We start from the raw sequence: 25005 nt of genomic DNA on the forward strand, positions 1-25005 counted from the left end.
TTATATGAGTTAAATTTTTTGAAATAAGTTGATTTTTTATGAGGATGATCTTTACAATGAGGAGATCATCCTCACCAAAATCAGCACATCCTAAAACTTCTAACCCTATCAAAACAAGTTCAAGAATCGTAAATCGTCCCCTTTTTATTTTTTGAAAACTATCTTTAACGAGATAGAAATTTCAAAATAGACTAATTTTTGGTGAGGATGATCTCTAAACCATATAGACTATCCTCACTAAATTTTGGTCATTCCAAAAACTTTAATCCATATAAAATAAATAAATAAATAAATAATTAGCTATGGTGTGGATTGCCCTTATTAATTAATAGGGTGCTTTTATAATTACACATCCTTTATTTTCATCAAAAATTATTCATCCGAAATTAAATTCTTTTAATGTTGATTTCAAATTTTGGTGACTTGTATGACATTATTATTTTTAATTTGAAATTTATGGGCTTTTATAAATAGAAATTATTATTTATAAATTAAATATTTGAGTATTATTTATTATTTAAAAATGAATTATTTTTTAATTTTATAAGAGATAATATATTTTATTGTGTTTAATAAGAAATAGGCATTTGAAATATGCAAACAATGTATAATATGATTGTAAGGGTAACAAAGACAATTTATCAGTTTCAGCAATGTGTAACAAACATGATTCAACATCTAAACAAACAACTTTTTCAACATTTAAATTCAACGCTTATAAGTTTCAGCGCTTAATGCTATTTAGCATTTATTTTTTTCAGTTTAACAAACATCACCCTAGTGTACGTTTGATGAAGAACATTGATCGTGAGTTGAGGCTAGTTTTTTCCTTGACCAACATGACCTCTTAGTTTGGATCCATTATATTAGTGGCTTCTAAAGCAAGTGTAATTAAATCCAAATGTCTTTCTTGTAAGGGTAAATTCCCAAATAATTACAAAAATAAAAAATCTTTATTTCCAAAGTGTTGTTAATCCCACTCTAAAGACCATGGTCAATAATCAATATGGGTGCATGTACGGCAGTAGTACAGTACTACAATTTAGAATAACAAGTTTGGTGGTCAAAAGTTGAACCCACCTTCCCCATAAAATACATTCGTATCGACCACGTCTTATCCCATGCTAATACTATGTGCGCACATATGTTCTTTGTTTTGACCTCTATTAATGGAATTGAAAGGTGGAAAGTCCATCACTCTCACTTCAATTTTCCAACTTGGCCGCCAAGTTTTACACAGTAATGCTAATTGTTGAGACATTTTTGTCCTAATTACTATTATAAAGTGCATAGTTCGACAATTTTCACCCATTTAATGGAAAAAAACAAGGCCTGTCTCATTTAGTAATGAATTTTGTCAACGTGTGTCCTAAAGTGCTATAAATACACTTTGAAAATTGGATTTTGTACCTAAAATGCCTTTATTTTTTTTTTAATATCAAAATAGCCTATATTTCAATTTACAAAGTGTATTTTTTGCAATTTAACGTGTAGGACGCATGTTAACAGGATCTTTTATTTATTTGTATTTGTGAAATAAACTATAAACAAGCATCGGGAAATGGTGCACGAAATTTTACCCAACACTCTCGTATAAAAAATATTACCTTAAAATTTTGAAAATATTGTAAATGTAAAATTTGATATCTATGAAGTTTCATCTTGCAAAAGTCAAGAGTACGAATTTGTTAAAAAAATTATGTGCTAAGCTGATGAACCAATGCATGACGTCATGTGTATTAAAAAAACAAGTGTGATTGATTGATGGAGAGAAAATTACTAACTGGTTAGGAGTTCAAATAATTTCTTTGGATTTTTAGTATTTTCTTTTTAATACTTGCCATTGATTCATCAACTTAGTATGGAAATTTCTTAAAATTAAATTTGTATTCTTAAAATAGTTCAAATATTTTCATTTGGAATGTGAAATTACTACTTTTTAAGGAGTAAAAAAAATAGAAACACACACTAAAACCTTGAATGCTAATTTGGAGATAGCCTAGGATTTTTGGTTAAAATTAGAGATAAACCCTAAGTTTTTAGATTGATGACATACCCCTTGACTTCAATTGTGCATGAGAGACTAACCCAAAATGACCAAAACACTCATCAACCTCTCATAACAGAACCCTTTATTTTTACTAGGAATCTCATTTTCTTTAATCTCTCAAGTTCAACTTTTTAACCTATGGATATACTCAAATCATGCCCAAACCAAACCTATTTTAATCCCTAGATTAAAATATGTTTCATCACAAAATCATATTTATTTAAGATAATAAATGTTTAAATTACAAAAATCAATAATTTTATCAAAATATATAAAATCTAATTGACTTGATTAAATTTATTTACTATATTTATATTTTTCAAGTAATAGAGGAGTCATCTTGGACCTCAGTCAAGTGTAAATAATTCATTGACTAAATTCCTACAATAAATCAAACATTGCAATTCATTAAAGGGTTTATCATTTTCAAACACAATCTTAATGTTTCAAGATTATTTTGTTTTATTTTATTTTTTGAGATAATTCAATTTCTTATATACGTCAAAAAAAAAAAAAAAAAAAATATATATATATATATATATATATATATATATTCTATTGTCATTTTCAAAATTTGACATTTTAAAATTTATTCGTACAAATAACTATTTGACTGGACAACTTATCGATGAGAAAGATAAAGTTTGACAATATTACAGCACCGACATAACTAAATGTAATTTTCTTATCCTATATATAATATATAACAAAATATTGAAAGAAAATTTTCAAAAAATTAAAATTAAAAAATCGGTCTCTACAAGAATACATGCATGAGAGCACAAGACTTGTTTGTATCGTCCCATTAGCCATGCAAGACCATTGCCAAGTCAATTTTATTGACTAAGTCGATTGGGACTAGATCTAGGTTGGGTGGACCCTCTTTATGTCTTTAGAGATATCTACGCGGAAAACTGGCACCATTGGATGATATATAGGTGGATAGATCGGTCCAAACGTTGATGATTAGATCCAATCCAATTAGGCTTTGGATCGGATCAAGGTTCTCAGGTGCATGCATCTTAATTCGTTATCTAACTCAATTGTAACCAAATCTAAAGTGTTAAAAGGTAAAAATCAATCATATAAGGATCCGATCAAATTCAAGATTGATCTTTATCAAGTCGGATCAGATCTTTATCGAATTGAATTTTTAGTTATTTATTTATCGGAATTCAATATTAAGATTTAGATCCAATCCATTAACAACCAATCAGGCCAACCCCAATACCAAAATAAACTTCTTACGTCCTCAACAGATATATAATATTATTTATATACTTTCTTACATATTATCGAATCAGGACATAATTGATCTAGATCCAACCCAATAAGATATCAGATCGAAATCTTATTGGATTGGATTCTTAATGGGGTCTAAAACATCAATTCAAAATTGAAATTATCGGAACGATCAGATTTTGGATTGGATTTCGAGTTTGATCCTATCCATTGAGAGTCCTACCATGAATTAGAGAGGTTGTGTGTATGTGGGTTCAATGTGGACTGCTATCCACAAACCGACCTTGTGTTGGATCATAAACTTGGATCAAATATAGTAATCGGATTTAGATCACTAGCTAGCTAGAGTCCGATTTCAAAGAGGACAAATACAATTGGATGACAGTTACACTAGATTCTTCTTTAGGGTTGTCGGCCACGTAAGAAAAAGTTTGGTGATTGGTTTGGGGGTAAAAAGCCACACGAACCTTCGAATGCACAGCTGTCACCTCACACGTTTCCAATCCAAAGCAGACTACAAATGCCACCAACTTCGCCTTCTCTTATAAAGCTCAGTACATCTCTCTCTCTCTCTATCATTAATTTATATCGTGTATTTGTCTAATCTCTGTGCACTTGGATTTCCATCTTATAAACAGAAAGTTAAATTGCTACAATGTGTGGTGGTGCGATCATCTCCAATTTCATTCCTCGCAATCGTGGCAGCTGCAATTCAGCTTCAAACCTCTGGCCTAATTCTCAAGTCCACAATTTCGAATCCCAATTCCCAACTTTCAACCATCTCACCAAAAAGACTTCTCCTTTAAGTAAGTAAAAAAAATAAACTTTTTTCTCTCTCTCTCTCTCTCTGTTCTGATTTTCTTTGTGGAATTTATTCAAATAGATGATGGGTCTGATCATGAGAACGCTGGAAAGAGAAAGCGAAAGAATCTCTACAGAGGAATTCGACAAAGACCATGGGGGAAATGGGCTGCTGAAATTCGAGATCCTAGAAAAGGGGTTAGGGTTTGGTTGGGTACCTTCAACACTGCTGAAGAAGCTGCGAGAGCTTACGATAAGGAGGCAAGGAAGATAAGGGGCAAGAAAGCCAAGGTTAATTTCCCCAATGAAGAAGATGAATTGTCGCAGAATAATACCCAGATGCCCACTTATCGAAATCCAACTAATCTTTCTCATCAAGTCTACAGTGGAAATCTCTCCAAAAGTTTGGATTTTTTCGGGTTTTCTAATGATCCCAATTCTATCCCAGCGTTTTCTACTACTGGGTTGTACGGATTTGATGGGGAAATTTCAGGGTCTGGATCAAAGCTTGGAGATTCTGCGATTTGTTCCATGGGTGATGATGATGCTTGTATTGGTCAATCAAAAGTGAAAGAAGAAGAGGAAGAAAAAAAGCATGAAGTAGTAAACAAGGAAGCAGTGGTGGTGGTGGTGACTGAAGAGGAGGAACAGAAGGAAAATGAAGTTGAGAAGCTATCAGAGGAGCTAATGGCGTTCGAATCCTACATGAAGTTCTATCAGATTCCTTATCTTGATGGTGGTGTTGAGCCGTCCATGGCTTCGAATCCTGTTCAGGAGAACATTGTTGGTGGGCCTTTCATGGAGCTCTGGAGCTTCGATGATGTTCCCATGACTTCAGCTGTTCTGTAAATGACGACGGCCATATCTGTTCTTTTCTTCGTTTCGTTTCGTTTTTTTTTTTTTTTTTTGGTGGGATTTGTAAATTTCAAGGGTTTTATTTGCCGATTGATTGTTAATTCATTTTGTTTTTTCAACTTTGTTAAGTGTATCCAATAATCCAGGCTTGAGCAAATTCTTGCCTTTTTTATTTTCTTAATTAGTAAATTTTTTTCCTAATTTTTAGTTTGAATAAATTTTAAAAATCCTATTAACATACCAATTTTACTTGTAACACACCAGTTATTACCCCACACCATTAGTTCAATATCATACACATATATGCTCCTCTTTCCCTCTCCAAAATTCTAATTAGCAATCCTTTATATGCTTCTCCAAACAATCTTTAAGAAGATGAAGTCTGGTACTTATTTCATTTTCTGCTCACCTTTTAATTTATCAAAAATCTCTTTTATTTGTTCATTTTTAAATATTTTTTCTTGAATATTTAATCCTTTCAACTAGTCAAATACTAATCCTAATCAGTTTTTCTAGGTCATCAATGTAGGTTATGAATTAGTGATTGAGTTGAAAAATAATGATTTTGAATTTTAGGATTGAAAAGGTGAATTGTGATTTTAGAAAAAGAAGTTTGGACGATACTTGTTCTATGAATTGGGATGGGTTTCTCTCATCATGTATTTTCCAATGGAAACAATTTGATTTTAACGAGAAAGAATAGAATAGTTTAACAATAATTTCGAGTGTCTCCAATGGTAAAATTATGTTTGCCTCTCAATTTCATGCAAAAATATCATATTTGGCATTTGTCTCTTTAATACTTCATCTATAAAAAAAAAAAAAAAAAGTCATTGATATATTTTAAATGACAATTTGAAAAAAATAATAATTTTTTTTATTTAGATATTAATTTGATAAAAAAATTAATAATAATAATTCAGAAGACACATTATATAACCTAAAAGACACTTAATTTTTTTTTTTAATATATTAAAATTAATGTCCAATATAAAATTGATTTTAGCATATAATATATTAGAGAATCCATGTGAGATGTAAGTTGGAGAATATTTTTTATCATTGATGTATCATAGGGAAAAGTTGGTGTTGTAATAGAAGTTTTCTTATTAAAATTTTACTTCAGCAGAGAATTTGCATAGTTTGGAGAGGATTCCTGAGGGATTAGATTAATTTGTGAGGGGCATATAAGTCAGGAGAATGGTGGACCCTCATGTACCCATTTCCAAGGTTTGTTATTTGCAAGTTGGGATTTTAAATGCATGTATTTAAGCTGCGCCGCTGGTTTTGGATGTATTCTCCAAAAGACCAAACCAGTGGACGGGAAGCGCCCACAGATTTGCAACTGGAGCTCGTACAACATAGTACAAACGCCACATGGGCTTAATTTATGGCTGGTAATGATCCGAAATATATCCGAATCGATCCGATCGCAAAAAAAATAATATAAAAAATTGGAATTTTGAATCTGATTCGAATTGAAATTTTAAGTCCAAAATACTTTTGAATTGGATTCGATTCGGATCTACTCCAATCCGTTACGAAAAAAAACCGACTTGAATATTATTTTTTTTAATAATTTTTTTATTCTTAATTTTATATAAATACATATAGATAAAACGTTTTAATCTTTTTGATTTTTCTTTTGTATTTGTAGTTGGAAAGTAGATTTTATATTTTTAAATTTTTTTGAATATTGATCATTTAAAAATAAGGTATGCGTTCAGATCGATTTCGGATTAAGGATGAAATGAAACGGATCGGATTTAGTTCACATATTCATCAATATGTTCGGATCGAGTACATGTTTAAAATTTTTGGATCAATATTGGAGTGGTATTGATTCGTTACTGATCGATCTGTTGTCAGTCCTAGCTTAATTTACATAAATTTCGAGAGCTATTGCGGTCAAGCCAACTTTTGTTAATGCTACACCAATTCCTATGTAAATCACAAAAAAAAAAAAAAAAAAAAAAAGGGATAAATCTCCATTTCTTGTACTGAATATGACAAATTTAGAGTTTGGTACACTGTTCATTTTAATTCCCAAACATGCATTTGTCATTTTTATAACCTACGAACTCATGAGTTCGTCACTTTTAATATTTACGAATTCGTAGATATATCAGGGAATTCATTGATTATATAAAAGAGATGAATTCACTTGAAATGCATGTTTTGAGAATAAAAATGAATAATGTACCGAAATAAGAATTTGGACGTAAGTTGCACTGGTTTTGGGAAAAAAACCTAAAGAATTGCACATAGTTGAGTGGCGTTAGCAAAAGTTGGTGTGGCAATATGAGCTCTCTACATTTAGAGACAACTAGAGGCAAACTTGGTATGCCACGTCATTCTCCATCCAAAGCCTATCCTCAAACAAAGTTTGTGGCAATAAAACATAAAGTTTCTACCAGATTTGGTTCTATCACCATCTGCCCTTTTGATTGATTATGATTGTTTGATTTCAACTTTGTTATTCTTACGCTTTTGTAATCTAAGAAGTAAAAAAAATAAAAACTGGTAAGAGTAATTGTATAGGATAAACTAAAGAGTTAATCTAAGATGTACACATGCCCTATTTGTGTTGTATGGCTAATTGAGTGTTTCATTCCCTTAATGCATAAATCATATCGTCATGTGGTGTTAAAGTTTATATTTTTCTTAGTCTTGGGTGTATCATACCCCAGTTAAATTCCGTGGCCCTCTTATATTCATGGTTCTCCCCTTCTCCAGTGGATTGGTCTTTTGGATTAGTTAGATGGTTAACATAGTACCAGAGCACTAGGTTCGTATAGGTCACAGGTTCGATTCTTTCCTCTTTTATGGGTAAGAGTGTTAAGTGTAGATTTTCCTCTACTCTCAAAGTGTGTCATACCCCAATTAAGCCCCACGACCCTCTTTTATCCATAGTTCTCCTCTTCTCCAATAGATCGTTCTTTTGGAGTAGTTGATTGGTTAACATAAGGTGTGGAGCTTGTTTATGATATCTTTTCATATGAGAGAGAACTCTAGAATTTTACTAAGGATTTGATTCTATAATCTAGATGGTGGTTGAGTACATCACAACGTGTGACAATGGAATTCAAGGATCATATAAAAATGAATCCATATGATCTCGGAGAGGATTTCCGTGATAATTAAAAGGTGTAATACAAGAAAACTGTCAAACCGAGACATTGAGAGAGAATTACTATTAATAGATGTTGAGTGAAAGTAAAGGAATTTTTTGATCTTTTGATTTGGACACCTTTGATATACAAAGATTAATCCTTTGATCATTGTTTAACTTTGGCATCGGAGTCTCATTGGGAAACACCACATCAATACCATAGATTAGAGACAACAAACAAGTAATAAGGAACCACATCATATCTGATAGTTCAAGAGTGATCTCGAAGCTTAAATAATCAAGGAGAGAAATCACCTCTATAGTAACAAAATTATTTTTAGACAAAATTTTCCACCAAACCTTCCTATAGTTTTTCAAAGTTCTAAGTTGCATACGGCTTTGTCATGCATGTACAATATGTAGGGATTGTAATACATGGATGCTTAGTGTTTCATGGATGATCTTTTTTCAAAGATAATCCCTGTTGTGGGGCTTAATTATGGGTCCCATATCCCAACACCCTCTAATCCTTCAAAAATTAAGAACAAGAAAGATAAGCCCTCTCTACTAGTTATGTATATATGTATATTCTTAGGCTTTTGTTAGTATCCCTCTCTTATACAACTTATCTCCACCCTCAGCTGGTGAATAATTGAAGGTAGATTGCCTTGTAGTACTATCAGTTTCAAGAGAAGCCATCACTGCCTTAGCATTCAAATACCAAGGTTGAACATGAGGAGAACAATAAGTACTAGTAGAGGAAGTTGAAGGATGAAGTACTACTGACCCCCAATCTCTCATCCCAAGCTTTGCTTCCTTCAATCTCCTCCTCACCAACAAACTCCCCACATCTTCCCTCTCCATCTCCGACACGCTTCGAAGTATGGCTATACACACCAAAAGCACTAGCACCGCATCTTCGTCTGGCATCAACTCCACTACTAATAACCTCCAATTCATTAATGCTGTTGCTCTCCCATTTGGGTTCTCCGACGTGTACCGAACGAATGTCACAAACTCCACTTCTTCTTCTTCTTGTCTGCTCCCCGAACCAATTTCGTTTACTTGATACTGCATTTTCCTCCCCTTTAGCAACCTCACCTGCTATCAGTTATGCTCAATTTAGGTGATCAAGTCGTATAAAGTACACGAAAAATATAAAAGATCAATGGAATTAATACTTGGGTTTACCGAGTGAAGTGAGGATTGGTTCTGGAGGTGGAAAGTAAGATCCGATGAGTCCCAATGTATCGTAAGCTCATCTCCAGTCGAAAGAGTCCACGACGCTCTATTCTCTTTCAATTCTTCTTCTTTTGGCGTCGCTGTTCCTACCACCTTCTCTGCAACATCGGTGTTAATTTCTTTGTTTAATTAAGGATATTTGAGCCTAATATACATTCTTGATAAACACTAGCCTCAATTCAGAGTTGAAGCTCTCCATCAGACAAAAGGTTGAGATAAAAATATATCCCTTGAAAAATAATACTATTCCCTAGAAGGACAATACTGATCTCACTAATCAAATTTTGTTTTTCCTCTTAATTATCTCGACATTGTGTTTCATGGAGAGCATCAAACACTAATGAACATACATACATACCAGGAGCTCTACCAATAGAACTAGCAAGATAGGACCATGAACCTTCACGAACTTCAATAATCCTGTCCACCCATTTCACAGGCACAGGAGTTTCACCTCCTCTCCTCCAAATCCCACCTCCTACTCTGCAACCGTATATCCATCGACATAAATAAATAAATAAAAAACAAATCTAATCTAGGAAAAACAAGCATAACAGATTCTCTATTAAAAAAGAGTCGCGATCCAGAGCGGTGTCCCATTCCTATATAACAACATACGGTGTCTACATGGCACATTTGGTTGGAGATTAAACATGTCGGATTGCATGCAATATAGAAAATAGTTTTTTTAGGAGCCTGATGTTTTTTAAACTCCTACTAACACGTGCCACGTAGACGCCGCTCTCAATCCTGATTCTTAAAGAAAATAAAAAAAACTGAAAAGGGTGGGTGTGCATTACCGGATCCTTACAACAAAGCACCCCCTCCCAGCATGGTCGAGCACCGTGCGCGACAACCACCGCCCCTCTTGTGGTCGATACCGATTCATCCTCAATATTACATCCGATATCATTGCTCCTGAATCATCCGTGACCCGATCTGGCACACACTTTAACAGATACGGTACTTGAATTGGTGGCGTTATCGAAGCAATTACTTTCACTTGCTCCCCTAATTCTCTACCAAGCGAAAGAGATGGTGCGCGAAGTAAATCATTCCATAGAAACGTTATCACCCTTTGTGTAGAACTATTTCTTTTGAACCAGCTCCCACCGTGTCTACGAAGCTCAAGCATGAGGCCTTTTGTACTGAATTCACAGTAGAGATGCCATGTCTTTTGCCACGTATGGGATGGCACTGAGGTGATGGGCTTGTCTATTTTAAGCTCCCTGTGACATCGGACGGTCTGAAGGCGTAGAAACTCATCATGATTCTTCTCCTGTGTCTCCCACATTCCTCTTACGAATATGCAGACCTGAGATAGAATCCATCAATCTATAATTTGAACCACATCCCATGTGAGAAAATTATATAACCGTAACTGATGTTGGGGGTGAGATTGGAAGGGTATTCCTATGATTCTAAAAAATTATAAGAAAATCACGGATCCTCATGAAATCAGTGTTCTTCTTTTTAACCAAAAAATTAAATAGTACTTGTGGAGGTATAAAAGTCCCATCCAATTGGAATTGAACACATTTCGTAAGATCATGGGTATAGTGGTGCTCAATCGTATGACAATAAAATAGTGACTACCAAACCAAAAGCGTATACTTGATAATAACCACCTCATGATCATTAGAAACTCCCAAATCAATCCAATCAACTTTACAATAATGGATTAAGTTTATAGATAGAGAATATATGCATGCAATGATTCTCAATAAGTGAAGAACACAGAACAAATAACAAAGTACACGATTGGTAAGTTTAAAGATACTGTTAAAATATATTATAATTATTGACTTAATCGTTGGAGTGTAATCTACAAGATCACCTATAGTAAATTCAGGATTTTCTAGTAAGGATCCAATCAAGAAAGAGTAGAGATCCAGTCAGGTGTCCCGTTACTAACAAAGGTTAGGTGGCACCTCATTTTATGCCACATGGCATTTTTGTGACCCACTAACCATATGGATATGTGGTCCATCCTTTGGTGAATCTACACAGAAAATATCAGTTTGATTGGTGATATGCATTCACTGATAATAGCATTATTTTAAGAATGATTTATAATCTAATAGTTAGACTTAAATTCTTTTTCAAGAGATTAAATCTAGTGGATTCAAGTAATCAAACACTGATCTTCAGTGCATAGTGTTGTAATAATTTAACTATTTTAAGATTTTCAAATACAAAGTGATTTTAGCTGTTTTGGTTAAAAGTCATGTACACTTAGCTTTTATCTATTTTGGTGTTATCAAACACAAAAGTAACTTTTTTACTTGTTTAACCATATTGAGTATATCCAACACACAAGTGATGAGTTTTTAACTTGTTCTCTAAAATATATAGTCCCACATCAACTATGAGAAAGACTAACAATGTCTTTATAGAAAGGATAGGAGGCCCACACGCGCACGGGGGCCCAAGTTATCAAACAATTGATTTTCTACCTTGTTACTTGCATCAAAAAAATGTTGAACACCTATGTTCACCCATACGGTCAAGGTCCCCAAAAATGCCTTGTGGAATAAAATGGAGCGTGGGACATCGGACTCGATCCTTACCCATCAAGAAAAAAGAATTGAACCCCAACTTGTGAGAAAATTGAACAAAGTGAAGAAACGTGGATTAAAAAAAAAACAGCTTCTATGGAGAATATTTCTCAAACAAGTGACACGTGGCAATCTCGATGAATTTTAGCCGAAGGACCGAATTACATGATGACCTAACCGATCATCCGACCTACCAATAAGCCGGTTTGCTAAGCTTCAAAGGTGTGGAGCTCGGAACAAATCCCGTAAAGTAGGGAATATGTAACTGTTTTCACAAAAGTCAAGGCAAATCTCTAAGCGAGCATAACCACTCAGATGAGAATCAAGGAGAAAATCCAGAAAAATATAAGGGCAGAAACCCCTATAAATACAAGGATGCATCAAGCCAAAAAGGTATGCATTTCCCTCTCTGAAAATACTCTACACTACTTGTGCTAGAAATTCTAACTTAGGCGTTGGAGTGATTTTGTTACAGACCCTCTTAGGAGCACAGAAAAAGAAAAGTACTTTATCAGTGAAGATCACGAGGTAGAGCAAATTTTGTCATCTACAACTTCCATAATGCTGAGGTATGTTACACTAAATCAATATGAGACACGAGTAACTAGGTTTATAAACATGGGTGTCACAAACTCACAATGGATCAATAGCAAACTTTCACGTGTTTCTTAAAAAGAAAATGCTGGAATGACACAAACGGAGACACAAGTGTGACGTAAATGATGAGGTGGCACACACATAACCGTAGATGCTTTTTACTTGTATCTCGCAGAAAAGCATCTACGGTAATGTGCAAGACACCACGTCATTGTGTCTCCCCAGCACGACTCTTCTTAAAAAGTAAAAGGAAAATTATGCATTAAAGTCAGATTTTACTTTCGAAGGACACATGGAATTTTACATTGATTTAACAGGCTAATCAATCTCATTTGAAAAATACAAATTCCTACTAGGCTTGACTAATTCGATACGACTAATTAAAGGAAAGAAAAAGAAAAAGAACTGACCTCCAACAAAAACCTTGGTTCCATAGACTTGTATTTGGTGTTGAAGTCATCAACATCACAAACCTCCAAACTTATCGGCTGCTTCAAGTTCAATCCATCAATGGTCGCTCCTGCTTTCTCGTATGGTTGATCAAATATCTCCTCCCATAATTTCTTAGTTGCCTCCACATCTTCATCCTTCACTGTCTCCCAAACATCAACCAATTTCCCCAAATACCCTTCTACCTCCTTCACATCTTCTGCGTATTTCACTGGATAGCTCTGCTTCAAAATTCAATAACAAATCCTCAAACACATATATGATATAAGAGATCGAGAGAAAAAAAAAACTTTTATTAGCATCCCAACTTTTACCTATTACACTCTAATTTCTTAAAATATCTATCACACCCTGATCAATGATTAAAATTCACTGTTTAAACATTATTTCAACATCACATTAGTTTACAATTGGGATTAGGCCTATATAAAATCCTAAATCTACAAGAAATCCGGGGAGAGAGAGAGAGAGTTTCTATTGCCACCCCAACTTTTACCTATTCTAAATCACCGATTTATTTTTTAACTTTTGGATTTTGTTAACATGTACCCTAATTCCACATGTTAAGTTGCATTAAATAGATCATGGGAAGTGATTTTCCTTCCCTTAAATGCTTATTTTGATGGTGTATTTAATGCACCTTGAAGTGAGCGAAATCCTTTATTTTAATTTGGGTGTAATAAGTAAAAGTTTGGGGGTGTTAATAGCAACTCTAAAAAAGAATGAAAAACACACCTGATGAGTCATCCACATTAGTTGAATATCTGAAGTTGGTACAAATCGAGAACACCCATCTCTGCATCTCTGCAATAGATACATGAATCCTCTGTATCTTTGCTTTGCTGCAATTAAATAAACTATTTCCGACACGTAAGGTTCGGAGAATTTATAACATAAAGATTTATGCTTTGAAACCTCAGCGAAAACTTCCTCATTTGTAACAATTTCTTCTGTAAAATCCGAAAATGTTTCAATCTCAAAAGGCTCTGATGGATATCTAAGGCTCCATACATCTCTGCATCTGTTCAAAGCGTACCCTTCGTTCTCATCATCTAAGATCATCGATTTCTCTAAAATCTTTGAGAATCTTGACTCACAATATTGCCTATAATTTACCTGAAATTGGGATTGGTGAAATAATGGCCGAAATTTCGTAAAATTAAGAATTATAATCTGTTTGCTACGTACCGGATTGAGTGTGTGGCAGTGCCAGACCCATTGAATGTCTAAAGGAGGTTGAAGGATTGGTTGCGTTGACTCAACTTTAATTAGATCGGAAATTAAAGGCATCCAGAGCTCATCATACCTGCAAAAAAAATCTGATCTCAAATCTGCACCGTTGGATCAGATTACCTCAATATAATAAGTAAGAGGTTAGAGAATTAGAGGACCTTCGGACGGATTGAAGAAGAGTGGAAGTTTGATGGAGCCACTGTGACTGCGCCACTGTTCTTAGAAAAGCCACGTGTCTTCGGGCTACGGAGACCAGATCTATACTTACAGAAATGATCGCTTCCTCATCCGATATCTCACTAAGGCTTCGTATCGTTGTATCGTTTAGAACTCCGATACCGTTACGATCTAAAGTCATTCTTAGTTTGAGAGAACAAGATATACGACGAGAAAGAATCTCACGACACGGAGCTTGAGACGTTTTACGATTTATTTATACGAGAGAGAGAAAGAGATGTTGGACACGTGGCATGTTGGTTCGAGTTTTGAATGGAGTTTCGTCGTGGACTCGGAAGAGTCCAAGAAAAAGATATTTAACTAATTTAATGATGGCTTTAATTATTAAATTGGATTAAAAGAAAGACTAAATAATGAAAAGGCTTCATCTTATTATGAAGCTGGGCTTATTATGATGCTGGGTGGTGTCTCTGCTCCAAATTTGTTGCGGAAGTGAAAGAGAGGAGGGAGAGAGAGAGAGTGACAGGGAGGAAGAGTAGTTGGCGTGGGCCCCACAGAGGATCATGGATGGTTTCGTATGATGCTACGCTGGTGCGCACTACACACGCGAAAAGAGTTCCTGTGATTCGCGGGCTACCAAAGGAAGCACATGTTCATGACCCAAGCACACTAGAGTCACATTAGTCTGGATTTGAAATCCTACTCATGGTCATTGGGCCCACACGAATTACGACAGTAGCCATACAAACACCACAGCCTTTTAGATTTCATGATAAAATTCAAATTATACGAAGAATGTTATCGTCCAATACCTTATGGGGACATTAACATTTTCCAACATTTTTTTTTTTTTTTTTTCAATAGTACCTATATTCATTTTGTCATTTAGTAAAAAAGACAAAGGGTATATTAATCTTTTTATATAATAAATACTTATTTATTTAATTAATATTTAGAATTAAATATCTTACTGCAATAAATGATTTAGCAATCGTTGTAAAACCTAAGCCTTCACTAAGTCAAAAGTCGAACCTAATCAAGTCCAAATTTAAAATTCAACCCCTTATCTATACCCATACTCGTACGTCGTACCCATGGTGACTACCAATCAAGGTGCATGCAACCCTTAATCATCAAGGGAGACATTTGTCATCACCACTTCTCACCTCTTAAATTCTTTTATTCAACCCCATCATTTTTCTCAAAAAGTAAATCAATTCACACCCATGCCATAATTTACCACCATCCTTCCATAAAAAACAATTCAACCCATGCCCCTTTTTCCTTAATCAATTCACCTAACACACACCCACACCCCTTAATCCCACTTAATATTCAACCCATGTGAGTCAAGAATGACTCATTCCCATCACCTTCTATAAATATCCCTTTCCAACCTCAAAATAACAATCTTTCAATGCTTATACACCCCATTTTTGCATCCGCCTGATTAATTAACTTGTCAACCCGATTGCAATGATTCCCAATGATGGATGTTTATTCCAATGCTTTATTTTGTTACCAGATATGTTTTAGAAATCCGGATGAGGTATCTCGAACTGACAAAACTTTAAAATCACACTACACTAGAAAAATACGACTCCAAAAACATAGAAATCATCATCTTGCAGATCAAAAGGAAGCTTCACGATAAAAATCACTAAAAATGACCAAATTACTAAAATACCCCTAACATCAAAACAACCCTAGAGCCTACGTTACGATTAGAAAAACTCATTAAAACACATAAAATAACAAATCGAAACCAAATAAATCATTTCACCAATTTTCACAGAATTTAACAAAATTACGAAAATGCCCCTCATAAAGTTCATGACCATTTCACATAAAAATTTTCATAAATGACACAAACTAATATTTCTATTGAATTCTTTATGAAAAATCAATTTTAAAACATCCTAGAACATTAAAAACCGACTTAAAACGTGAAAAGTCCTCTCCGGGGGCAAAACGATAATTTCACAATTTTTATAATTAAAAATTTCGAAATTAATAAATAAAACATTAAATAATTAAAGTGAAACATTAATGAAATTAATTTAAAAATTAGAACTAAAAAAATCGATCAATCGGACTCTCATGAAAAATTGTTGAGGGTTCGTGAGATATTTCTTTAAGGACCCCTCCATTTGAGGGTCCAAAGAATTAAATATATAATATAGGAGGGTTCTCCAAAAAATTAAAGTCAATCAAGCAAGACTAAGGTCAAGGTATTAAAGTCAATCAAGTGAGACTAAAGTCAAAATTAAAGTCAATTAAGCAAGACTAAAGTCAAGGTATTAAAGTCAATCAATTAAGACTAAAGTCAAAATCTTAAAGTCAATTAAATAAGACCAAAAGTCAAAACCCTAATAGAGTTCTAATTAAATAATAACTCTATTTAATAGAGTTCTAACTAAAATACAATTCTATCTAAAATACAACTCTACTTAAAACAAGTCTAATTAAAACACAACTCTAATTAAAAGAGCTCTAATTAAACACTAACTCTATCTAAATCAACCCCTAAAAAAATCTATAAATAGATGTCCTCACACCCTATTTTCGTATCAAATCATAAACCCTAAGATAAGTATGTCAAAAAGTCTCCCTAACCTCTCATAAACCTCAATTTTGAAGTCCCAACTCCTTATCTAACACCCATACCTCAATTTTAGTTCAAAAAACACCTAGAAGCTCTTCAAAAACACCTCAAAACCCATAAACAAATCCGAAGAATTCAGATATAAGAAAGAGATACTTTAACTTGGAGATTAGAAATCAGATCCGGTGACAGAATGAAGTGATAAATACTGTACAAGAAGTTGTTCTATCAGATCTGAGGGAAAAAAACCATTGCGTTCGAAAAAGGTAAGTATTTTTTATTTTTTTATTGATTAGGTATTTTTAGCAATGTAGTTCTATTTGGGAATTAGTAGAGACCGACGTTTGCCGGGCGGGGTTGGTGCTTAACACCTTCCAACTCCGTAATGTGATCCTCGGACTTAGTTTCTTATTTTTCGTAGATTATTTTCTTTTGCCTTTTAGAGTCAATGTTTGGTTCCTAGATCGAAAAAAATTAGGTGGCGACTCCCAAACCTCAAGGGTCAAAAGTGGATCCGTGCACCCTGCGGATCGAGGGCGTTTTCAATACCCCATGCCATTAGCCTTCACCTTTGACAATTTTAAGCCCAAAAGCAACTCAAGAAACCTATAAAAAAAATTCTTCCCTCTAAAAAAAACTTCATGCTCTCAAACCTTACAAAATTTAAAAAAAAATCTCTCAATCTCATTTTACTCAACTCACCTTCTCTCTTGTTAACTTCATTTTCTCTATAAAAAAAAGAAATTTATATAAATCTACTAAGGATTTAAGAAGAAGAATGAAGGAAGAAAAGAAGAAGTCAAGGCCTCAAGGAGAGTTAGAGAAATATATCACATCCTTCTCTCCCCCCTTTTCATCTCCCTATTATATTTTCTCCTCTATTACTCTTTTTAATTTTATTTTTAGAAAACCTCTAAGATGTAGTGCCCACCCTCCCCTATCTCCGATAGATTAGACTTCGATTTGGTCGAAAGTGTAAAGGTTATAACCACTTTCAAAAGAAAGTCATTTTAAACCCTATAATACCTTTTGTACACACCTTACTCAGCTCGTTTTGAGGTAATCGATAATTGAACCCTTCTCAATCCATGAGAATGGATCCATGACCATTAGCTAATAATTTTCAAAATAATATTCTTAGGGCAAGATTTGGGTAAGGATAATCTCTTTCAATGAGATGGTCCTTATAAACCAAGTCGATGGCAAATTTCTTGTTTGTAAAGGTACAAATTGTCAATCATTTGACCTTTCTTTTTAATTTTTTTAATATAAAAAATAACTATACTTTTCGAGGTTACCATCATTTGATGGAGAGAGAGGGGTGCCATTCACCTTTCACTCTATCTAATTGAACCCTGACCTAAATCCTAGGTGGATCGGTGTCATAATCTGTACGGAAGTCATTACGATGACAAAACGATATTTTTTCTAAAAATACTTTCTGGGTGACCAGTCACACCTTTTTATTTAAAAAAAATGGTGGGAATTCCAGATCCTCATAGAAGTGATCTTTGAACTCGAAAATCACATATCTACACTTAATACTTATTTAACGATGTAATTGATGAAATGCATTTTTGCATATTTTGAGCCCCTTACAATTAAACTTGTATATAATTTATTTATATCATAAAACATGAACTAAACATGCTATAATCGTCTGTCAATCTGAACATAACACAACCCAACCTATTGGGTCACATGGCTTGTGTTGTGTAATATTTTTGATAAAATTGGCTAGGTTCAAGTTGGGAAAATAAAAAAAAAGAAAAATACCCTAACCTTAACATGACCTGACGCTCCATTACCCCTTATGTTAGGGCTTCTTATCTCAATCTCTCATTCGATTTGGTTCGCATTTGCCTCTGATCATCTCCTTCAATCATCATCACCTAAATCAAGGGGAAAATATTAAGTTTTTTAAAAATAAAAATCAAGGGGAAAATATTAAGTTTTTTAAAAATAAAAATAAAAAGATCAACAATCAGTTATTAATGCAAGTGATGCGATGTATCACCAATTAATGACTAAACATGACATATGATTTAATATTGTACACAATCCATGTTAACCTTTTGATAAATTGATCTTAGGGTTTAGAAATATCAAGATCATGTGATTAGTGATTGATCATTTGTTGCTTGAATGTGATTGGTGTACTTGAGCTCTGCTAATCTTATGAACGAAAGGTCAATGTAATTGAGTCTAGACTTACAAAATACCCTATATTTTTCTGTAGATTCAGATGTGGGAGAAACTGGAATTATTGGTTCGCATACTTCTTCGTATGTTTCGGCGAACTACGCTTCTTCATAAGAAATTGGAGGAATTTGCTTATTTCTTATTTCCACCCCTCAGTTAGGTTGAAAAACCTCTCTAACCCAACCAATAACCTCTTTATAAATAAGAGAAATTGTTGGAACCCGACCGAGCTGAAAAGAAAAAGAAAAAGAAAAAAACCTCCATTGCTTTCTTAATGCATCTTATTCCGTCTTCTATTGCGTTTGTGGAGCACTTTTGATGAGCTTATTTACGAGCCAAGCTGCTCTTTAAGGGAGGGGCCGAAGGAAAATAAGGAAGTCTTATCTCATCTTTAAAGGCAAAAAGGCTAATCATTTATAGTTTAGATGAATTTATTCTTAGAAAAGTTTTTTTAATTCTTAAAATCCCTAACCACGTGAGATTTGTGGTTAATATTAGAGTAATGTTGTTATTAATGATAAATGAATAATAATATGTGATTAAATTAACTGTGATTGGGATTAAAAATCACAGATCTATTTCATTGTTGATCATATGTGATACAAGATCTATGATTGATGTACATGATCTAAATTAATCAAAAAAATTTGATTAATCTTTAATTTCTTCTATATGTCATGTTAGAACTTTAATTAATCTTGAGATTAGTCATAGATCCATGAAATTTGTTGTTTGTTAGTATTTTTACGTATCAGAATGACACACTTAGGTCTAATATTGTACAATACTTCTACATTTTGGACAGCTTTTATATTATTTTTTGTTACTATATTGTCTTATTTAGATGTTAAATACACTGATATGGTTTCTAAAAGGACTCTCTATGGAGTATGGACAGCTTAATATGATAGCTCGTTATGCACTAGATAGTTTTCATGATGAATTGATATGAAATATAAAAATATGATTTATGGGATTTCTTAGTTGGAGGAATCATTTAAAAAACAGAAAAGGCCAAGAAAAATATCATCGGTGGTACTATAGGGTATTTAACCCATTATACCAAAATTTTGATATAAAATAAAATAAAATAATTAATTAAAATTAAAATTAAAACTAAAACTAAAACTAAAACAGCTGCATTTTAATCAAATTTTAGTACCATGAAGTCAAGGATAACTGTTGTGGTGGGGACGGCCATCTTTGTATGAGTTACTTGTTTGGCATTTCTTGCTTCTATTATCATAAATTTGGCAGTTTCATCACCATGAGTTTACATTTCTTGTAATCTATACGACAAGTGGCCAAAGCAATTGAGTGATGGAAAATATTAACCCAACACTTACGCCAATCCAATCAATTTTGATGGGCCGAGCACGAGAAGGAATGGTAATTGGTGACATGACCCAAGAACACATCTCGAAAACGATAGAGAGTTAATGGATTTAGATTAAGGCTCGCTTATTTTATGATTGTGGGACATTTTTTTGTTGTAGAACTTAATTTATGTTTTATGGTACTTTATTTATGTTGATGGACATGGGTTATAATCATTTTTTGGATCATAATCGTGTTCTTTCAGTCTTAATCATATCGTGATTGTTAGCAGGTTAAGCATGTCAATTTGACCAAAACACAATCCAACTTGTTTAGTAAACGGGTTATACGAATCGTATCATGAATGAATTAAGTTCAAGTCGAAGGATTTGAGAAGATTATTAAATAGTCGAGATCGAGTCAAGTAAATTTTCAAAACACCCTAATCTCAACACATGGGTGGAGTTAGTAAGGAGTCTGTTGGGGCAATTGTCCCCACAGAACTTTGAGATAATCTTGTATTTTCAACTATTTAGATGTCCTATTTGGCCCCACCCCTTCACCTTTCTCCAATTTTTGTCCTTTTTCAATTTTTGAAGATGGCATTGTCTCTTGATTGGGTTTTCTATCATAGAAAAATTGACAAAGACCTAAATATCCTTTTCTTCAACATCCAAATAAAAATTTCTAAATTTCTCTTCAAAATCATTCATTTTCAAGTTCTTGAATTCTACCATTAACTATAGTTTGCCCCCACTACAATAAAATCCTAGCTCTGACCCTGCTCAACACATGAACATGATCCAATCAACAAGACCTATTGCCACCTTGAACGAGGGTGGTTAAGCCATGATAAGCCAATCTATGCTCCAAATTCATATATAATTCAATGTTCTATTGATATGGACCATTCATGATAGGGCAACCTATGTAATAAGTATAAATTTGACATGGTAAATCATTTTGAAGGAAGGAAGTATCCATCAAACATGTGACATCTGTATCCAATCAATGTGGTCACTATGTCATTGATAGAGGACAGTTGGACTTTAGACGTGCACGGTTTGTCAAGAAAAAAAAAAAGCATTTTGTAGCCAAAACATCAGGGGACCAGAAATCGTGGTGTCATGGTCATATTATTTTGAGAGTAAGAATTTGTTGTTAAACATTTTTTATGTTAAGCTTATAAACCAATGGCATGATGCCATGTGTACTAAAAAAATACAAACGTGATTGTTCGTTGGATAGAAAATTTAAGGAGAAAACTTATGAGTTCAAATTTTAAGTACTTTTTGAATAAAATCTAGATGGTATGCACCCAAGGTGGAGAGTTTCAATCCTCTACCTTGGATGCATAGGGTCCAGACTCTTTTTTAATACATGTTAAAACATTCTATTGGTTCATCAACTTAGCACAAAAATTTCTTAAAAACAAATTCATAAAAAATTGATTTATTGAAAAATTGTGTTTTTTCCTCAAATCCTAATGGTTAAGATGAACGTTTGCCTCTATCATGGGTTGAGATTAGAAAAATCCATAATTGAGCAACACTTGGTGGTCATGACTTGCAAGTAAGCCAATGGAACTCACATCCAAGCAAAAAAAATAAAATAAAACTTGGAATGCGACACTCGATGAGCAAATATTTGAAAAATAAATTATATTAATAATTTTATCCTTGATAATGATTCAATCACTTTACAATGTAATTTCGAGTGTTTTCAATGTAATTAATAGCTAATAGGACACCTCATTGATGTTTGCTTGAACATTTGCCCATTTCTTAAAAAGGATCCAAATCACGTAAAAGTTCCAAAGAAAGAAACAACAAAATATAGAACAATTAAGCCCAACATTATCACTAACCGTGCTCGCCCTCAATCTTTAGGCCTGACTTCTATTCCTTCGATAATAAGTCCTCCTTTAAGGTGATCACCCTTAACCTCCATTAGACTCATCTTAACCTCCCCATCACCTCCATAATTGAAGAACTCTCCTAATTCAATCTCCATCCATCCATCCTTTCTATTACTTGGTACCCTTTCTCCCCCTTTCCATATCCCATGCGAACAGTCGACTTGTTCCGATGATTGTCGACGTAGATAAGCGTTACTTTTATATTGTAAGTTCTCGGTCTCAACAGAAACAATAGACGGTAGGGTGTCTAGCCCATATGCTCGATTAGCAATTTTCATAATAAGATAAGCTGAATAAGTTGTATTTGAGGATAACATGAGAGTGCTGATTTTTCCATAGATTTGTAACCAACAAATTATTCGAAGTTCGATGATCTCTGAGAACCTATAGGAATGCCATTCAAGCAAGATTAATGATCCTAAATGTGTTGTCGAGCAAATGTACCAACGAGGCCCAAGCCCAACCTGATAAAGTGAAAATGTCTCATTTGGAAACACGGTGTGTTCTGCAAAAGTGTTTCTAAAGACCAAATTGTATAATGATTAATGCTTTTCTGACACCCCCACACCTCCCATCACATAATCATACATCATTTGCCTCAAGAGACAAATGATGTATGCTTCTATGATGGGGGCATATGTCAAAGGGGGTGTCAGATCATCAGACTAATTTTGGATCAACCATGCCCTGATCCAATAGGGACCCGATCCAATAATGTGTTTGCAAATATATATTTCTATGTACTTTTTATCAAAATCAAAATAAATTAAAGTGGGATCAATCGGAACATTTCGATTTTTTGGATTGGAACAAGTCTAACTAGGACTGCTTGAAATTATCTGACCCGATAGACCTGAATCAATTAATTCGATTTTGTCGAATATGGATTCATGTTTAATGAAAGCAAAATAGTTCAGAATGATTTTAACTAGTATGATCCGAGTCAGATCCAAATAAAAAAATTGGATATGGATATGAATATAATCATATCTGACTTGAACCCAACCCTGTTTAAGTCCTAATAGAACCAATAATAAATAGTTTTGAAAAGTGGATGAAAATGAGGAACAACAAACCTTGATTCAGGTGAATATTTCCACGTCCAATACATTGGATCATCTCCCCACGTAATTGAAAGCGCTCTGGCGGACAACAAATAACATTTCTTACCCGTAGATTTCTCTAACGAAAAGATCTGTACCGTTAAAAACAAATTTCGTTATCATTATCTATCATCAAATTTGATGAGCAACTTATTAAGTAGGGTTTTTTTGACCCGGTATTCTGAAAACGGAACGATTTGACCAAATCGGCAATGACCTTTTTTTTTTTCCATTTCGGATACTGCTTTTGATTATTGATCAAAGCATTCAAAGGCAGCTCATCAACTATTTTGACCCGGCGTTTCCAAACAGGACCGAGTCAGCAATGACCTTTAGTAGTTTCCTCGTGATACGAGTCAACTAAGACTAAGAAAATAAATCTCTCTAATGGATGTACTAAAATCGAAGAAGAAAAAAAACACATTGAATTATGAGAAAATTACCATTTTACCCCCATTTATGTGAATTGAGTTACAGAGATGGAAATAAAGCTCTTTCTTTGACGAAAACACTATCGGAGACACTGATCTCGAGAGAATATCCTGATAATCGGACGGTAAGAATCTCTCCCACACGAGGTTAGATTCTGCTGCTGAGCTGAAGATGGAAGATACAAGAGATGATGTACACGCATCTCGAGGAGATGTGTGGGATATGATTTGTGATATACAACCTTCTGGCAAGAAATTAAGCTCCATATCTGGTTGGATTAAACGAAATACAAAATACAGAAATGAAACCTTCACTTCTGATTTCTGTGTCTTCGAAGCCTTTATATAATAACAATAATAATTGATTTTATATTATATTATATTATATTATCTAATTTTAGTGATGAATTTGAAGAAAGTAAACATATGACAACATTTTTGAAGAAACATGAGGACATCCTCTGAAAAGAGATTTGCTGTTTTGAGATGCCACGTGTATTATATTAAAAAAAAGTAAGTAAAATCCAAATACTTAAGAAAGCAATTCCCTTACCAACTTAGTAAGATTTCAAATCGTACAGGGTTTGTTGGGCCCACATGGATTACCACGTAGGCAACGACACTGCCTTTCATATTTCATGGAAAAACTCAGATTTAAAAAAAAAAAATTGAACTTCATCGAGGTGTTGAAAATGGACTCCCAAATTAAAAGGTAAAGTCCACTGGTAAATTTTTATTTTTATTTTTGTAAAATCTTTTTATTCAAAGTTCTTAAAATTTTGTTCTCTTCTAGTTCTCTCTAGCATCGGATCATGTTTTTCAATGCTGCAATGTAAGGTCATGACCCTTAAAAAGATTTAAAATCTCACGAAGTTAATCAGACTAGTCGGACTCATAGTTTAATTGATCATAAATTTTCCCTCCACTAACTAATATGATTTGCATCATTCCATTGGTTCATAAACTTAACACATTACTAATAGAATCGTGATAATCCGATTACCCCACGTTGTACACTCAATCGACTTTTTTGACGTAACAAGTTTGGGAACAGTAGATATGTATGCCTTGGGATACAAACTGCATTTTCCCATAAAAATGTGTATCCCAAG

General features: G+C 33.8%; 3 protein-coding genes across 6 annotated transcripts; 1 reads left to right on the forward strand and 2 right to left on the reverse strand.

Moving 5' to 3' along the window:
- The first annotated feature begins 3842 nt into the window (after window positions 1-3842).
- On the forward strand, window positions 3843-5063 carry LOC147383446 (ethylene-responsive transcription factor ERF073-like). Its single transcript, XM_086429285.1, has 2 exons — window positions 3843-4098; window positions 4176-5063. The coding sequence occupies exons 1-2, from the start codon at window positions 3948-3950 to the stop codon at window positions 4940-4942; spliced, it is 918 nt and encodes a 305-aa protein (XP_086285411.1). The 5' UTR covers window positions 3843-3947; the 3' UTR covers window positions 4943-5063.
- Window positions 5064-8338: 3275 nt separating this feature from the next.
- On the reverse strand, window positions 8339-14741 carry LOC147383447 (enolase (DUF1399)). Of its 4 annotated transcripts, none has more exons than XM_086427583.1 (8): window positions 14299-14741; window positions 14096-14213; window positions 13643-14023; window positions 12868-13131; window positions 10103-10617; window positions 9661-9785; window positions 9252-9400; window positions 8339-9164 (listed from the first exon to the last, which is right to left on the reverse strand). In XM_086427583.1, the coding sequence occupies exons 1-8, from the start codon at window positions 14496-14498 to the stop codon at window positions 8652-8654; spliced, it is 2265 nt and encodes a 754-aa protein (XP_086283709.1). In that variant the 5' UTR covers window positions 14499-14741; the 3' UTR covers window positions 8339-8651. The 4 variants fall into 4 exon arrangements, with proteins under 4 accessions (XP_086283709.1, XP_086283711.1, XP_086283710.1 ...); XM_086427585.1 differs by having other exon boundaries at window positions 12868-13128; window positions 14299-14738; XM_086427584.1 differs by having other exon boundaries at window positions 8339-9161; window positions 14299-14736.
- A 7346-nt stretch (window positions 14742-22087) lies between these two features.
- On the reverse strand, window positions 22088-24238 carry LOC147383448 (F-box protein PP2-B15-like). Its single transcript, XM_086429364.1, has 3 exons — window positions 23906-24238; window positions 23436-23554; window positions 22088-22743 (listed from the first exon to the last, which is right to left on the reverse strand). The coding sequence occupies exons 1-3, from the start codon at window positions 24158-24160 to the stop codon at window positions 22320-22322; spliced, it is 798 nt and encodes a 265-aa protein (XP_086285490.1). The 5' UTR covers window positions 24161-24238; the 3' UTR covers window positions 22088-22319.
- Between the last annotated feature and the right edge of the window lie 767 nt (window positions 24239-25005).

Source organism: Akebia trifoliata, chromosome 16 (genome assembly GCF_017979445.1).
Source record: "Akebia trifoliata isolate Shusen 1 chromosome 16, ASM1797944v1, whole genome shotgun sequence".
In the NCBI taxonomy this organism is placed as follows: domain Eukaryota; kingdom Viridiplantae; phylum Streptophyta; class Magnoliopsida; order Ranunculales; family Lardizabalaceae; genus Akebia; species Akebia trifoliata.

Coding starts and splice junctions, on each gene's coding strand:
- LOC147383446 (XM_086429285.1), top strand. CDS start 3,948: ATGTGTGGTGGTGCGATCATCTCCAATTTCATTCCTCGCAATCGTGGC. Junction 4,099..4,175: donor CAAAAAGACTTCTCCTTTAA/GTAAGTAAAAAA, acceptor TTATTCAAATAG/ATGATGGGTCTGATCATGAG.
- LOC147383447 (XM_086427583.1), bottom strand. CDS start 14,498: ATGACTTTAGATCGTAACGGTATCGGAGTTCTAAACGATACAACGATA. Junction 14,214..14,298: donor CTTCTTCAATCCGTCCGAAG/GTCCTCTAATTC, acceptor TTTTTTTTGCAG/GTATGATGAGCTCTGGATGC. Junction 14,024..14,095: donor ACTGCCACACACTCAATCCG/GTACGTAGCAAA, acceptor TCCCAATTTCAG/GTAAATTATAGGCAATATTG.
- LOC147383448 (XM_086429364.1), bottom strand. CDS start 24,160: ATGGAGCTTAATTTCTTGCCAGAAGGTTGTATATCACAAATCATATCC. Junction 23,555..23,905: donor ACATAAATGGGGGTAAAATG/GTAATTTTCTCA, acceptor TTAACGGTACAG/ATCTTTTCGTTAGAGAAATC. Junction 22,744..23,435: donor AAATATTCACCTGAATCAAG/GTTTGTTGTTCC, acceptor GCATTCCTATAG/GTTCTCAGAGATCATCGAAC.